Source organism: Maylandia zebra, linkage group LG23 (genome assembly GCF_041146795.1).
Source record: "Maylandia zebra isolate NMK-2024a linkage group LG23, Mzebra_GT3a, whole genome shotgun sequence".
In the NCBI taxonomy this organism is placed as follows: domain Eukaryota; kingdom Metazoa; phylum Chordata; class Actinopteri; order Cichliformes; family Cichlidae; genus Maylandia; species Maylandia zebra.
In genome coordinates, this window is record NC_135188.1 from 41,056,472 (window position 1) to 41,072,614 (window position 16,143).

Sequence of the window (16,143 nt, forward strand, 5' to 3'; positions counted from 1 at the left end):
TGCTCTCTTCAGCCTGACGCAGTTTGGCTGGGTCACGCTGCAGTCCGGCCGGATGTTTTGCGTCGCCAGTATGTGATGAAGATGGGCGCGTTTTAACGCCAAGCTTGTCGTGCGGCTCCAGCGGCGGCTCTGACCAGGTGAGAACCCGCCAACAGCGTCCTCAGGGCGGACTCGTTAGCCGGAGCAGCCGCAGGTTGGTGTGGGTGAGAGCTGCAGGGAGGTCGTGACGGTGTTGGTTTGCGGTGACCGTGCACGCCCCATGCGCGCTCCCAAACATCCATAATATAGTTTGTTGACTGTATCCTCTTCAACAGGCTGACAACGGGATGGGTGCTGCTGTGGGGTTTCGCGCCTTTTAGGCTGAAAATGGAGCTGATGCGTGTTTTTGAAATTAGCATTAAGGCAGTTTTGGGGTGAAGAAGGCCTGAGTGAAGCACAAGTCTGCTCTCTGGGGAATTCAGGAGGGAGAAGAGGCGCTCTTGTCTCTCCCTCCCACCTGTCTCCGCAAACTGACAGCTGTGCTGAACACTGGTTATAGTGGTTCAGCGAAGGGGTCGGACCAGTAGCAGTCCAGGCTTTGAGCCTTTGGATGGGGATGGGGGTGGGGGGCGTGGTGTAGGCACGAGCCCAACAGCTGTCTGTCCACACCCCGTGGGGCTTTTATTTAGTGAGCCCACTTTGCTTTCTTCTCACCATCACCCCTGTTTCCAAACTCAAAGTGTGTCCCTGTCACGTTTAAAGGCTATTCTGTATCAAATAACATCCTCGTGCATGCTGCTACACATGTCACAGTTTAAGAGGAAAGGTAATTAGCTGCTTTTTGGAAAATACTGCAGCTTCAGCAGTGATGTTTGGCCCTCTGACTCCACAAAGTAGTGATGGGATTTCCGGCTCTTTTTAGAGACCCGGCTCTTTCGGTTCGGCTCACTAAAAAGAGCCGGCTCTTTCGGCTCCGAACCGGCTCTTCAGGTTGTTTTGTTGCTTTAATTAATTTATTATTAACAATAATATAAAATTATGCACAAAAGGAATTACTAACATAAAAACAAGTGGTTTTATTTATATATGTTTATATATAAATATATGCGGTGGCCCCTAGAGACAAAACACGTACAAACTCCAAAACACATTTCTAGCATGAACTGAACTTCCAAAGCCGAGCTACTAGATCACTTAAATTACACAATTGAAAGCATGTGTGTATTGTTTGTGTATTTATACACAGGCACTCATATATATATTCAAATAATTTAAAAAAAAGTTCATTTACCTGTTATTACCACACACCAAATCCGGTCGTTGGTACTTGCTGGCTTGTGTAGCCACAAGATAACAAAGGCTCAACACTGCGCCCAGCATCCTGGAGCACTTCTGTTGTCTTTTGTACGTGTTTTGAGTTTTTATGTGCTTCTGAGTTTTTACGTGCTTCGGAGTTTGTACGTGTTTTTTACGTGTTTTGGAGTTTGTACGTGTTTTTACGTGTTTTGGAGTTTGTACATGCTTCAGAGTTCGTACGTGATTTGAAGTTTGTATGTGCTTTGTCTCTAGGGGCCACCGTAAATATACTTTTATTTATTCACTCCACATAAAATGTAATAAATAAATCATATAATACAAAAATCAACTATTCACATTTCAAGTTTTAACTATTTAAATTTTCAGCTTTTTCCTTTCACAAATTTAAAGTGAAAAGAACACAAAACACTGCAAACCACAACACAATTAAATATAAATTATAATATGAAAACTAAAAGAACATGCATATTCTCTGTCATATGGACCTGCATGAATAAACTTTCTCAATCCTTTATCATCTGCAACTGAAAATAGTTGTGGATGATTACTATACCTTTCTAATGTTGTTGTCCCTGCCTCTCTTTCTCTCTCTCTCTGGCTCTGTTTCTGTGCTACTGAGTGTAACTACCGCCCCTCCCCCCTCTGCCCAGCATAAAGCACAAGGCTCGCGTGCAGAGTGAAGCGGAAAAAAAGTGCGAGAGAGAGGCTGAGAGAAAGAAAAAAAAAAACAAAACCCACGTGACGGCTCGCGATAAGGAGCCGGCTCGCGTCGTTCACGTCAAAGAGCCGGCTCTAAGAGCCATTTCGTTCGCGAACGACCCATCACTACCACAAAGACTTCCTCTGTTCACTTTTCTGTGGTATTCATTTGAAACACACACACACACACACACACACACACACACACACACACACACACACACACACACACACACACACACACACACACAGAGGTGATGACTTTTGCCATGATATCCTGAACTTACTCTGTACTGCTGGTGGTGCTGGCAGTGCTGAGTGGATGTGCAGAGGTCAGAAAGAGGTTACAAGGAGCAAAAGGTCTCCTTCTGTTGCCTGAACCTCGGTTGGATAGGAAAAGTGGACCACAGTGATGCACTGCACCTTCTTTCTCCCCATTTGTCATTTTTCCAAACACAATAGAAGATTAATCGCTTACTTTTTATTGTTTTTAAGTGACAGTGAATTGAACATCGCTGGATTTCTGCTTGTTTTGAGAACTTTGTTTATTGCACCTCAGTCAAATGTGGGATGTGTCTCATGCAAAGCCAGAGGCATTTTACTTTTTCATGACTAAAGTGGTTATTAAAATAGTCCCTGACTCGTCGCCCGATAGTTTGCAAGTCTTATCAATAAGGAAGTAAGACTAGAGCAGGTTGGACCAAACCCGGCAAGAATTAATTTCTGGCACAGGAAGAAGCCTCCTGCTGCAGCTCAGCTCTGTTGTGCTGGGTTCTCAGCGTTCGTCCTGCTGCTGCTGCAGTTGTTGGGAGCAGTGCACACCTGTTTGTAAGGACAGATGGCCCCCACAGAGAGCTCCTCCTGTCTCTGTTAGAGCATTTGGGAGCTGTGCAGTCGGTCAGCTGTTGTATGCATCTCTCCTCAGCACCCTCGTCTGACTCTGAGAGCTGACTAGGAGCATATTCTTATTTAATCAGGCATTTGTTTTCTTGTTGAGCCCACTAAAGCTGGGGGAACACTTATTTTAGTTGGCAAATTGGCTGAGCACACACACCGACACCACACCGCTTTCTGTTGCCTCTAAATACATGCTGCTACTTGTTGCTGCCAAGATAAATGCAGCTGGATATTTCAGCCTTATCTCTCTAAATTAATTTTTCCGTTGGCAGATGCGTTGTCCTCTGGATCGTACTCAGTTTCCACGGGTGTGGCTGCTGCAGCTTGGCTGCTCATTAGCCCGAGTGCTGTGTTGGCCCCTACGAAGAATCCAAAGTGAACACTGCAAATAATTCAATTAAACCTGCAATGATTACGTATTAATTTTATACCAGCGTACCAATTATAGCCAATTATACAACTACTTTGATTGTAAAGTGCAGTTGATTTTGTTATTTTTGATGCAAAAGTGTGAAATATTTGCTGTTTTGGAGCACAGATCTTGAATAAAACCAGGCAGGCTTTATGTAAGTTCCCATTAAGCTAGCAAAACAATTCTTAACCACTAAGACCTATAAAGGTGTCCTGTCAGGAGGCAACATGTGAGTAGCACATCCTTTAAGTCCTGGAAGTTGTTTTTGCAGCTCACCCAAGCGACGGCCTTCTCATGAATGCTAGAATTCCTGTTTTCCCATAAACGATCCAGGTGCACTGTTCTGACTCTTCCTATCTTATTCAAAAACTAGTGCTGCAGTAGCTTTTCAGATGGCAGGGATCACCCACGTCCCTCAGGTTTCCTGGGTCAGTCTTTCCTTGCATGTTGGGAACACCCCACTACACCTGCTGCTAAACTGAATTTGGATAATGAATGTTCACCTGCTCCCTAATCTATCCCCCCAAGTGCTGTTTTAACAACTTTTTTTTTTTTTTTTTTAAACATTGGCCCTCTTCTTAATCACTAATATGAGTCATTAGTGTCACATAAATTTTGTGCTGCAGAATATCAGTATTTTTTTTTTCAGTCACATAAATCACAACCGTATTTTCATTTCATATTTAACATTTGTCTCGTGCAGTAATTTATTTAATCATTTATGCTCGGTCTTGGCCGTTGTAAGTCGTTTTAAGAAAAATACTTAAAAGTTTCTGTGAAACCCAAACCACTGGCTGTCTCTATTAGGTTGACATGACTAGTGGACATGCCTTGTCACCTCCCACGGTATTACATATCGACAGTGTTATTTATTTATTTATTTTGCTGTCAGTACTCTGTGTTGGTGACCAGAGGGGACAAAAAAAAAAAGATCAATAGTGACACTGAGACGTTTGATTTTTTTTTTTTTTCCCCCTGGCTTGCTTTGGTGCCATGCAGCACTCATGTTACAGCAGTACCTGATTATGTGCAGTTAGACAATGTCAGAGTCCCTGAGGAGCAACAAAAACATGCAGTTGCTATAGAGTCTGCAGAAAATGGAGACAAAAGCTTCGGATTTGGAGGTGAAGGAGCAACTGTGTGTGTCCACCTTACTTTTATTTCATAATTTTAATACACAGGGATCAGCTGTGGGATTTGAGTTGCGCTACTTGGCTCGGATGAAGAGTCATTTGATTCAATTTTTTAAAAAAAAGTGTCCTAGATAAACAGCTCGCATATTAAGCTGCACCATGTTCATCTTTGGCATATTTGGCATATTAATTTACACTGTTGTTATAAGCATCTGCCACTTTCACCTCTGTCCAGTCTGTGTGTCACTTTGGTCAGCTGGGTATCCATATTCAAGTGCATGGTACTAGACTACAGTGTATTGTTCTCTGCTCTTCATTCTGCCTGTTTGATAGAGGTGGGACTCATCAGACACTGATACAATATTATTGGGATTTTTTGCGATATTGATAAACTTTATTGCGATTTATCACTTTTTCTCACAAAGTTAAACTTTGTCAATATTTCCTTTTTTAAAAATTTAAAACAACTAAAGGTAGCCATTGATTTGGTTTAAAAAAAATAATAATTTAATTCGTTAATTTAAGATTTGTAGATACATGGAGGTTTCTGTCTTATTTACTACTATTAGTGTGTATTAAGTAGCAGCTTTTTCAAGTTAAGTGTATCCAGCGTTGGATGGTTTTTCGGTTGAGATGAGTTTGTTTGGCTAACGTTATTTCGGGATGGGCGTGTATGAGATAAGCTTTTTTTGTTGTTCAGTATTTAAATGTAGGGTCTTTACCTTACAATATAAAGTGGCTTGAAGCAACTGTTGATTGACTTGTTGAATTTGATGCTATATAACTGAAATTGAAATACATTTATACCAGTGTACAAGAAAACGTAGGCAAGTTCTTGTGTCATTTTGGGTGTTGAAGTATGTTGCTTTTCTTTAACAAATGGGATCCTCTACACGTGCTACATAATCATATAAAAGACAAAAAGGCAAAGATTTGTGCTCCTGAGTCATCGGCCTTAAGTGTGCCACAACAATGCTGAGCAGGTCCCCTCCTCATACTCACTGGGACATAAAACTTTTTGATGTCTCTCGCCCCCCACACACTTGTCTTTTTTTCTCTTTCAGCGCAGCCACACTCTTCTCTTTCCTCTTGCACTCTCTTAAAGGCCACAGCAGTCTTTCAGCCAGCCTTCAGCTTTTCTTTCAGTTGAAACCCCTCCTGTCACCACCACCGCCACCCTCCCCACAGCTCGAGACAAAGAGAGGAGAGTGACTGTGGCGCTCTGTAGCCAGGTGTTCTCCATTGCTGCCCGGGGCCGTAATAGCACCAGGCCTCACACTGCAGCTGCCCTCCCCAGCCTCCCATTGTGTAGCTCCATTGTTCAGCCTCCCACCCCTCGTTGATTCATCGGCCACACAGGGGAAGCCCTTTCAGGCCGTGGAGTGTGTGAGTTAGCGTGCGTGTGTGTGTGCCGGTGCACGTCGAGTACGCGTGCCTTGGGGAAACTGGGTGTTGCAGACATCTGCCCACAGCCACTCCCCTCCTCCCCCGCCTCTTGCCTCTGCACCTCATTGTAGGGCTGCTGCTTCTCCGATTGGTTAGAAGCAGCCACTCTAAACGAGGGAATGGCTGACATTGTTGGGTCCATCTGTTCTGCCACTCATTGTCCAACTTGCCTGCTTCTTCAGAGGGGGGAAAAAGACACACACACAGCTCTGGAAGACAGAGGCGTGAGGCTGGAGCTGGATGCTCTAGAAGAAAGAAGAAATCGATCTTGGATGTTGTTGCTGTTCGAACTTTGGGATTGGTTCTTTCTCAGTTTCACCTGCAGCGTTTTTTAATCGGCTTTTCAAGGATTTAAAGATGTTGAAATGAGCTAATCACATTTCCTCTCTTCATTGTTTGTTGCACTTTATTGGTCTGGTGAGTGTGATGGAGTTCCCTCCTCTCTATTATAACCTGACTTTTATACTGAAATTTATCTTCTGCTTGCTATAAAATAGAAATATTGGCTTTTGTATGACAGGTTGCTCCTCTCGAGCCTCACTAGGCTTCCGCTGCGCTGCAGGATCATCAAAAAAACTGATGCTGGCATACAGGGAGTAACCTAGACTCCTTTAAGTTTTCAGAAAGGTTCGAGTCATTTATAATTCACAAGGGCAAATTCAGATTAAAGAGGAAAATATGGAGCCTACTTTCTTTGTTGCTTGTGAAATATTGCTGAAAATGGATGCAACTTGCAGAACCCATTAGTGACTTTTTACCACAAGAGTATTTTTAAAAAGATTCTTGGTGTGCAGGATAAGAATTTTTAGTACTGTAGCACCTGCCTAAACTTTGCTCACTTCTGCCGTCACTGCAGTTGTTCAGATTTGTGTGATATGTGTTGATATGAAACTTGATGCAGGAGGGATGGGCTTCCTGTGATGCTGGTTAAAAATATATATTAGTGTCACATTAGTGGATAAAACAAAAAAGTTTTCAGAAAGTTTTCTATAAGGTGCTGCCCTTAGAGAGAGAAAGTGTGTGTGTGTGTCTGTTTTGTGCAATGGGTGGGGGATACCCATTGCAGATACCGCGCTCAGCAGACATCTGTTGCCTTGTTGCTGGTGGGTAAAGTCTAGTGCGCCACCTAGATGCACTAATGCATGCACACTTTTTACAGTAACTTTTGCACTGTGCTGCAGACACAGGGGTCTACCCCCCACCCCCCGTAGTCCTGTGCCCCCTCTCAGACCGCCTTTCAAAATGGAACCCCCCCAATCCGCTGCACGCACTTGCACAAAGCGCTGCAAGGACTGTGTTACATATTCATTACTGGTTCTATCAAAGCCAGCAGTGGTGTGTGTGTGTGTGTGTGTGTGTGTGTGTGTGTGTGTGTGTGTGTGTGTGTGTGTGTGTGTGTGTGTGTGTGTGTGTGTGTGAGCTGATGTTTGAAAGATGCACTCGCTCACCCTGGAGGTTTGGAGATGCCACGATGTCTTTGGGCCGTTAAAGCTGGACCCGATTTCACATGCATTCGTCTGCAGAGCTCTGCCACACAAGAAGACTTTTAAAACCCTAGCTATGAAAAGACTTACAGGCTTTCATCGTGACTGTTCAGGTTTTTGATGTTAAGCAGCTCAAACTACGGGATTATGATTAGATTTATCCAGATTGTGAAAAAGATCAAATGAGGGTAAAGAGGTTGTGAAAGCAAAGAAACTTAACAGAACTAAAAGATCCAGAGTTATCTCAGCAGTTAATATCTTTGGGCCTTGGACTGATTTTTCATACAAAATGTTTTAAATATGTAATCTTGGACTGTGACAAAGCAGTTTTTTTTCAGACCTTATTCGCCATGGTTTTCTTTCAACCTGTAGGCAAATTGCTCAATTGATTAATCATAGATATAATCACAGTAACTACTAATGAAGATTATTAGCAGATCCAAACCAACATGTCAGTCAATTGATATTAACAGGCAGTTTTGACTGGCCTCAGATGTATCAGCATTCAATTACAAGTTCTACTTAATTTTATTTATATGGTGTCAAACCTCAACAACAGTTGCCTTAAGGCGCTACAGTTATAAAGAGAAAAAAGTCAAATGACTGCTTATGAGCAAGCACTCGGCGACAGTGGGAAGGAAGAACTCCCTTTTAACAGGAAGAAACCTCCATCAAAACCAGGCTCAAGTAGGAAGACAAGAAAGTGTTATCCAATATGCACTGATATAGTTTTTTTTTTTTTTTTTTTTCCTGAAATATAATTTTGAAATAGTTCAGAAATTCTGTCATCACATAGTTTGCCCAACAGAGCGGCGCTGTCTCTACCTCAGATCTGTCTGCAGCGCATGTAGCAGAATATCATGACCACTGAGTAAATCTTGTGAGTTACTGGCTTTTCTGCAAAATTAATATCCAATAATGCCATAATTTTTCCTTTTTACGTGTAATTACTGCATCTATGTATATTAAAAAATATCAGCAGATAGATCTGTATTGACCTGATATCGATCAGCAAACCCATCACAAGCTAGTGTACTGGTAGTGTGCCGGTCCCAAGCCCGGATAGGTGCAAGGGCATCCGCTGTAAAATCAAACACGTGGATCCACCCATTTGGTGTGATGACAGCTTGGTAAATAAGGGAGCAGCTGAAACTACCGGGTGGAGCTTTATTTATCAGCTGTCGCACTATATGCAGTGTGGGAGCCCATCAGCTGGCCTGCTGGCTTATCCTCTGGGGAGCCAGTGATTCAGGGCTACTGGTGTAGGTGGTGGATATCTGTGTTCTGATCACTGGTCATTGTTTCCAAATGGCCACAAGAACTACCAGATGTGATTGTTTAGTAGAACTTGGATTACAGTCGAGCAGTAACCAGAAAGCTTTCAGTACGGAGAACATTGTCTGATACCTGAAAACTGTATAAAATAGGATGGTATTTATCTGTTGTGTCATATCAATTTTACACTGAGGCAAACACTACTTTGCACAATAATATGACGAAGACCAGGAGACCTTTTATAGCTGTTCAGTTGTTTATTAGAACCAAGAATTATTTGTTTCTCTGATCCAGAAGGGTGAAAGAAATTAAACTGCAACAACAAAATGAACAAATGTAAAATATCAGCTATCCACTAAACTGTTATTATCTGTATGGGCTGAGGATTTCCTAACCTCTGCAGATATCTGTAGATAGACTATTAAATATATTGATTGCTCTTGATTACCCTCTTTAAGGCTATGAATTATTTGTCAGCTTTTGATTCATATGGAGATATAATAGTGGTAAACTAGAAAGTGCATTTTCTGAAGAAACTGCAGTGTGAATGCTTGAATCTGAATGTATGCACTGAAATGAATTAATTGCTGAATTTTGAGTTAAAAATATTGAATGAGATTAAAAACAAAAAACAAAAAAAAAAACGAATTTAACCTGAAAACAAAGGTGCTGAACTGCTAAAAGCTGAAGGTTACACAGAAGAAGGAGTTGGAAAAAAACTGAAAATGTTTTAAATGTAAATTAGAAAACCCTAAGAAATGAGAAAAGAACATTTAGAGTCAGAAAACATCTGAATGAATATTAAAAGGTCATATTCTTTGAATCACTGAATGACTCAAATGTGATCCCTCCACTTTGATCCACACAGTTTAAAAAGTTTAAATGCCTGAGCTTTGAAAGATACGGTGTTGGAAAGAGAACAATAATGGCGACAATTTGAGGGTAAAATGATGGCTGTAACACTGTGGACACAGCAGCAGTTGAAAGAGAAGTGCTTAAGATGAATCTTGGTACAGTGGCAGGCAGAGCTCGTTAAGCAGGCAGGTGTGAGCCTGGTTGCTATAGTGACCGCACCCAATGGCTCCATACACACGTACACAGACATGCGCCTCACTTTTGCTGCTTAAAATGAACAGAAAAGTCAGGCCGAAACAAATCGTTCCCAAATGAAAAGTAAAAGTTGTATTGACAAAATTCTTTCACCGTGAGCGACAGCAGCTTCTAGTCTACCTAATTCTCAGTTTTGATGCCTGTGGAGTTTATTATATGGACGTGGTGACAGTGGAAAGACACCATGCTCTTCTGATTTTCAAACAAACCTTCTGAGCCATTTTAACATTAGAGTCTATGGAAGAGTTGGAGGGAGGAGGCTGTGCATTGGTGACATTTATGAAAGAACCATAACACCTAGTACAATAGTAAACACATTGGATGAAAGAGGACAGCCATGGCTACGTTTTGAGGGTAAAATCATACCTGTAGAGCAAACGCTGCGGACACAGCAGCAGTTTTAAAAAAGATTTTAAGATTAATTTTTTTGCTCCTCTCACTCTAGCAGTTGAGCTGCCTCACTCTAGCCCCAACATTCCGTCCCATACACACCCATTATAAACTCTGAAACGGGTGAAAAAACATCATGAAACTTAAACTGGAACTGAAGAAAAAGTATAATAGATATTGAAAAGATAAATACAAGTTGAATAGTTGAATGTCTTGTCTTCGTTTTAAAGTTTGAATGGTGGCTCTATGTGAACGTATGTGGAAGTAGTAAGAGTTTAAAAATGAGTAAGTTGAATGAGAATTTGAAGGGTCTCCCCATTGAAATACATGGGAAATTTTTGTTGAATAAAGTTGAATAAAATTAAAAATATAAATGTTAAAAATGAGAAAAATAGAAGCAGTGTTGTCCAAAATAATAGGAATCTAACGATGTTTGAATGGTTTTTCTAAGTTGAACGGTTTTGAAGGAGTAGGCTTTCAAAAAACGTACGGAAAAATAAAATATAATAACTAGAAAGTGCATTTTCTGAAGAAACTGCAGTGTGAATGCTTGAATCTGAATGTATGCACTGAAATGAATTAATTGCTGAATTTTGAGTTAAAAATATTGAATGAGATTAAAAAAAAAACAAAAAAAAAAAAACGAATTTAACCTGAAAACAAAGGTGCTGAACTGCTAAAAGCTGAAGGTTACACAGAAGAAGGAGTTGGAAAAAAACTGAAAATGTTTTAAATGTAAATTAGAAAACCCTAAGAAATGAGAAAAGAACATTTAGAGTCAGAAAACATCTGAATGAATATTAAAAGGTCATATTCTTTGAATCACTGAATGACTCAAATGTGATCCCTCCACTTTGATCCACACAGTTTAAAAAGTTTAAATGCCTGAGCTTTGAAAGATACGGTGTTGGAAAGAGAACAATAATGGCGACGTTTTGAGGGTAAAATGATGGCTGTAACACTGTGGACACAGCAGCAGTTGAAAGAGAAGTGCTTAAGATGAATCTTGGTACAGTGGCAGGCAGAGCTCGTTAAGCAGGCAGGTGTGAGCCTGGTTGCTATAGTGACCGCACCCAATGGCTCCATACACACGTACACAGACATGCGCCTCACTTTTGCTGCTTAAAATGAACAGAAAAGTCAGGCCGAAACAAATCGTTCCCAAATGAAAAGTAAAAGTCGTATTGACAAAATTCTTTCACTGTGAGCGACAGCAATGTCTAGTCTACTGAATTCTCAGTTTTCATGCCTGTGGAGTTTATTATATGGACGTGGTGACAGTGGAAAGACACCATGCTCTTCTGATTTTCAAACGAACCTTCTGAGCCATTTTAACATTAGAGTCTATGGAAGAGTTGGAGGGAGGAGGCTGTGCATTGGTGACATTTACGAAAGAACCATAACACCTAGGACAATAGTAAACACATTGGATGAAAGAGGACAGCGATGGCTACGTTTTGAGGGTAAAATCATACCTGTAGAGCAAACGCTGCGGACACAGCAGCAGTTTTAAAAAAGATTTTAAGATTAATTTTTTTGCTCCTCTCACTCTAGCAGTTGAGCTGTCTCACTCTAGCCCCAACATTCCGTCCCATACACACCCATTATAAACTTTGAAACGGGTGAAAAAACATCATGAAACTTAAACTGGAACTGAAGAAAAAGTATAATAGATATTGAAAAGATAAATACAAGTTGAATAGTTGAATGTCTTGTCTTCGTTTTAAAGTTTGAATGGTGGCTCTATGTCAATGTATGTGGAAGTAGATACAGTTTAAAGAGGAGGAAGTTGAATGAGAATTTGAAGGGTCTCCCCATTGAAATACATTATAAATTTTTGTTGAAAAAAGTTGAATAAAATTAAAAATATAAATGTTAAAAATGAGAAAAATAGAAGCAATGTTGTCCAAAAGAATAGGAATCTAACGGTGTTTGAATGGTTTTTCTAAGTTGAACGGTTTTGAAGGAGATAGATTACAAAAAACGTACGGAATACAGAATAATAATAAAATAGAATAAAGATTAGAAGAACAATACTGTGAATGCTTTTCAAGCATTCACACTAATAATGAAAAAAAGAGACTTCAACAGTAAAAACTTAGGTGGACTGCTAGAGCCCAAGCCCGATAAATCTATTCCAAATGCCTTTATCGACTCCAAACTGTCCGCTGTGAGATCTTTTTAGAGTACTCATATTTTTCTTGTAGCGACACAGTCAACTGTTGAATATTTTCTAATATTGTTGTTATTCTGCTGCTGTCATTCACAGTTTCGCTTTAGCTGGATCTGTTAGTGTTGGCGTGGCTGACCAGACTGTCTGAAGTTATGCAGTGCTGATGTGATGCTCGCGCTTTAGATTAGCTGATTGTTAAGCCTGAGAGAAGATTATCAGTGTAGCTGATGAGCTGCAAACTCAGTCCCACTCTCTCCACGGCATTATGAGTCACCTTGGGTCGTTAGTGTGTTTGTGTGTGCATCACAGGGCACCATCAACACCCACAGCAGCTAATGCCAAGGTCCCAGTCCTAATCAGTGCTGCGGGTCTATTGTTGTCTTGGTGGGTTACCAGTGAGGCACACGTAAACCCCTCTGCCCCCTCCTGCAGCAGACCTTTTTGTAACATGTGTGAATTAAGGCGGGTCGCCGGCTGAACGCTGCAGCCTCTGTCTTGGCATTTGGATGGGAGAATGCTTTCAACAGCTGTAGCTTAGCAACAGTAGCTCAGCCACGTTGCTAGGCAGCCCTTTTTCATAAAATGCACACTCACTCCACCCCTTGTCTAACCGATCCTCCCCGTTCTACCAACAGCTTTAAGTCACTTCCCCATTTTCATCATTTGCTCTGCCCTGCTTGTCGTCAGGATTGTGTTCTGGCTTGGAAAATTTTTCAATTTTGTAGGTGCGAAGATTTTAAACTTCAAAGTAGAGTCCAGTCAGAATACATCAAGCTGCATATTTAGGGTCAAATCTATTAAAATAAACAAATAAAAAGCCAACTTTGTCCCAAATAAGACTTCAAGACTTCAAAAAGTTCATTTTTCACTTCTAAAAGCATTTTTGCCCTTGTGGAATTTCCCCACAGATTTCACCTCAGGATTAGTCGAAACTTTTCCTTTATTACAAACCTCTAAACCTTTATTAAACCTTTATTACAGATCAGACTAGTCTAACCTCAGACCTGATGCTCGAATACAACGCCCCGATTGACTTCATAGCCTTCAGTGTTTTAACGAGTGACCCCAGTGGGAAGAAGCATATGGGCCTTAATTACCAGGTAGAATGAGGAGGGAGAATAGTCCAACCGCCCTAGTTCACCCTCTGCCCCCCCAATAGATTAATGTGCTGTGGCGTGGTGCTATTAAAAAACACACACACACTGGGCCAGACATGAAAAAACGCGGGAGTCCATTAATTAGGGATAGAGGCCCCATCAGCTCTTTGTGTCTGCCAGCCTGTGCCTGACCGCGCAGCCAGTCAGATTGTTTTTTTTCTTTTTTTGTTTTTGGGCAGAACAGATGGATCCAACACTGTTAGCCGCAAATTCTAGGTGTAAAATCAGATTTCCATAAAATGACAGTCAGTGTGGACTTTAGATTATCATTATCACACAGCCTGGATGCAAATTCTCTTTTTTGCAAATGATTTCTCCCTGGAATTTCAGAGGAACTGCTGTGGTAGCAAATGCTACACTTTTCAGCCAGGGTTTTCATCCACGTATACGTTTAAGTAGGGATTTACCCAATTTCCCTGTTGGCCTTTGTGCCATCGCGTCGAGTTATTAGACGTTAGTATTATTATTATTATTTTATTTACTTTGTCTTCATTTTTTTAATTCCCTTAGTTTCAGTCAGCTTCCAAAGTGGGTTTGCTTATGTTAGTTTATCTTAGCTGCATGGAGTCGTCTGACAATCATGCAGACTATAAAATTAAAAATATGAACCAACGCCAGTCAAATGTAGTCAAATCCAGGAGCCGGGATTTGACTACATTGGGCACGGTTTGACAGCTAAATCCATCTTTTATCTACAGTTTACTCACTCGCTCCACCTTTCTTCCTTTAGGCACCAATGAGTCAAGTTTTGTGAGTGGGCAGCAGTCAGCCCAGTGTGCTGGATGTCTGTGACAGACCCATGGGTCAGAAGGACCATGTGGAGGCAGGTTCAGGCCATATCCTCGACCTGGGGCTGGATTTGGAGTATCTACACGTAGCGGGGGGTGACCGGCAGGCTGGCGGCGCTGACGGGCCCCCTGCTATGGAGGAGCAGGGGGAGAGCACCGCTGGCTCCCCTCCACTGACCGTCCTAGAGGAAAACAGTGGGTTCGACGCAGAGGGCGAGTCAGCGTTGACCTCCAGCTCCACCCTCGCTCCGGGTACCGACTCGGACGGAGGAGACGGAGGGTCGACTCACAGTAAGAACACCCACCAGCCCCTCTGCCGGACCCAGTGTGTGGACTTAGGCACCGAAGGCCCTCCCGAGCCCCCATCTGAACTTCTAGCAGAGCTTGAATGTGACGCCCATGCCCAGTCCACACTCGGCTCCCCATCCGAGCACCTGCCTGAACCTCCACCCAGTCTGTCTGCTTCAGAGCCTGGCTATGAGGCTGGTGGGAAAGAGTACCAGGCTAAGCTCGAGTTTGCCCTCAAACTCGGCTACTCCGAGGAGACGGTGCGACTGGTGCTGTCTAAGCTCGGCCCTGACACCCTAATCAATGACATACTGGGAGAGCTGGTCAAGCTGGGCACCAAGTCAGACAGTGAGCAGCCGGCTGGATTATTAGCCTCTACCTCATCCTCTTCATCTTCCTCATCCTCCTGTGGATGTTCTGATTTGCTGGAAGGCCAGAGGCCAGACTCACCCTGTCATTCAGACTCTTTGTGTGACCAGGACAACCTGCGGCCAGTCGTGATAGATGGCAGCAATGTAGCCATGAGGTGAGCTCTATTATTATATATGTGTATATGTTTGTCAGTGGAAACTGCTGTAAAGAAACACATTAAAATCATAAATGTTTATTTACGCTGTCTTTTACCTTTTCACCGTTTTCACAGCCATGGCAACAAGGAAGTGTTTTCCTGTCAGGGCATCCAGCTGGCTGTAGATTGGTTCCTCGAGCGCGGCCATCAAGACATCACAGTTTTTGTGCCTGCGTGGCGGAAAGAGCAGTCCCGACCCGATGCCCCTATAACAGGTCAGTAGAAGACGCGGTTTAACTAACATCCATTTTCTTAACTGCTTATCCACCTTAAGGTCGTGGGGTGATAGGCCCCGAACACATCAGCAGGAACTCACAGGGCTAAAGATCCAAAATAGGTAATAATGGTTTTCTAGCACTGCATTTCCCCCCAGCCTTACTATAATCCTTTCCTTCACAGATCAGGACATCTTACGTCGCCTAGAGAAGGAAAAAATCCTGGTGTTCACGCCTTCACGGCGTGTCCAAGGTCGACGCGTGGTCTGCTATGACGACCGCTTCATTGTCAAGCTGGCCTATGAGTCAGACGGCATTATCGTCTCCAACGACAACTACAGAGACCTGGCTAACGAGAAGCCCGAGTGGAAGAAGTTCATAGATGAGAGGCTTCTCATGTATTCCTTTGTCAATGATAAGTGAGTAGGGGAGGATGTTATGAGGACATTCATAACTCTTATCTTTGAATCAGAGTGATGTTTAAATAAATAAAGTTTATTTGCAAATAAAATCTCACACTCTGCTGTAAAGAAGGCATTTTTCACTTTGCTATACGTGGGGAATCAATTATATTCTGTGTGCCTCCTTTAAAGCTTCCACACTCGAAGCTGGTGAAGCAGTTTTAAAGAATGTGGATGGACACCATCGTATTTCCTCTAATAGCGAATTAATGCTCTCATCCTTTCTAATCTCGCAGATTCATGCCGCCAGATGACCCTCTTGGTCGTCACGGCCCGAGCTTAGACAACTTCCTGAGAAAAAGGCCCGTCATGCCTGAGCAGAAGAAGCAGCCTTGTCCATACGGTGAGAAG

General features: G+C 42.3%; 1 protein-coding gene across 3 annotated transcripts in view; it reads left to right on the forward strand.

Moving 5' to 3' along the window:
• The window catches only part of LOC101478303 (putative ribonuclease ZC3H12C), a 22,230-nt gene continuing 6,087 nt past the window's right edge, over positions 1 to 16,143 (forward strand). Inside the window, exons 1-5 of one of the 3 annotated variants that reach the window (XM_004573594.3) lie at positions 1 to 193; positions 14,203 to 15,074; positions 15,192 to 15,331; positions 15,516 to 15,750; positions 16,029 to 16,135. In XM_004573594.3, the coding sequence (XP_004573651.2) occupies positions 14,272 to 15,074; positions 15,192 to 15,331; positions 15,516 to 15,750; positions 16,029 to 16,135 (1,285 nt within the window). In that variant the 5' untranslated portion in view covers positions 1 to 193; positions 14,203 to 14,271. Of the gene's footprint in view, positions 194 to 5,981; positions 6,301 to 14,202; positions 15,075 to 15,191; positions 15,332 to 15,515; positions 15,751 to 16,028; positions 16,136 to 16,143 lie in introns of those variants that run through there. The other 2 variants (XM_004573592.3, XM_004573593.3) reach the window with 2 other exon arrangements.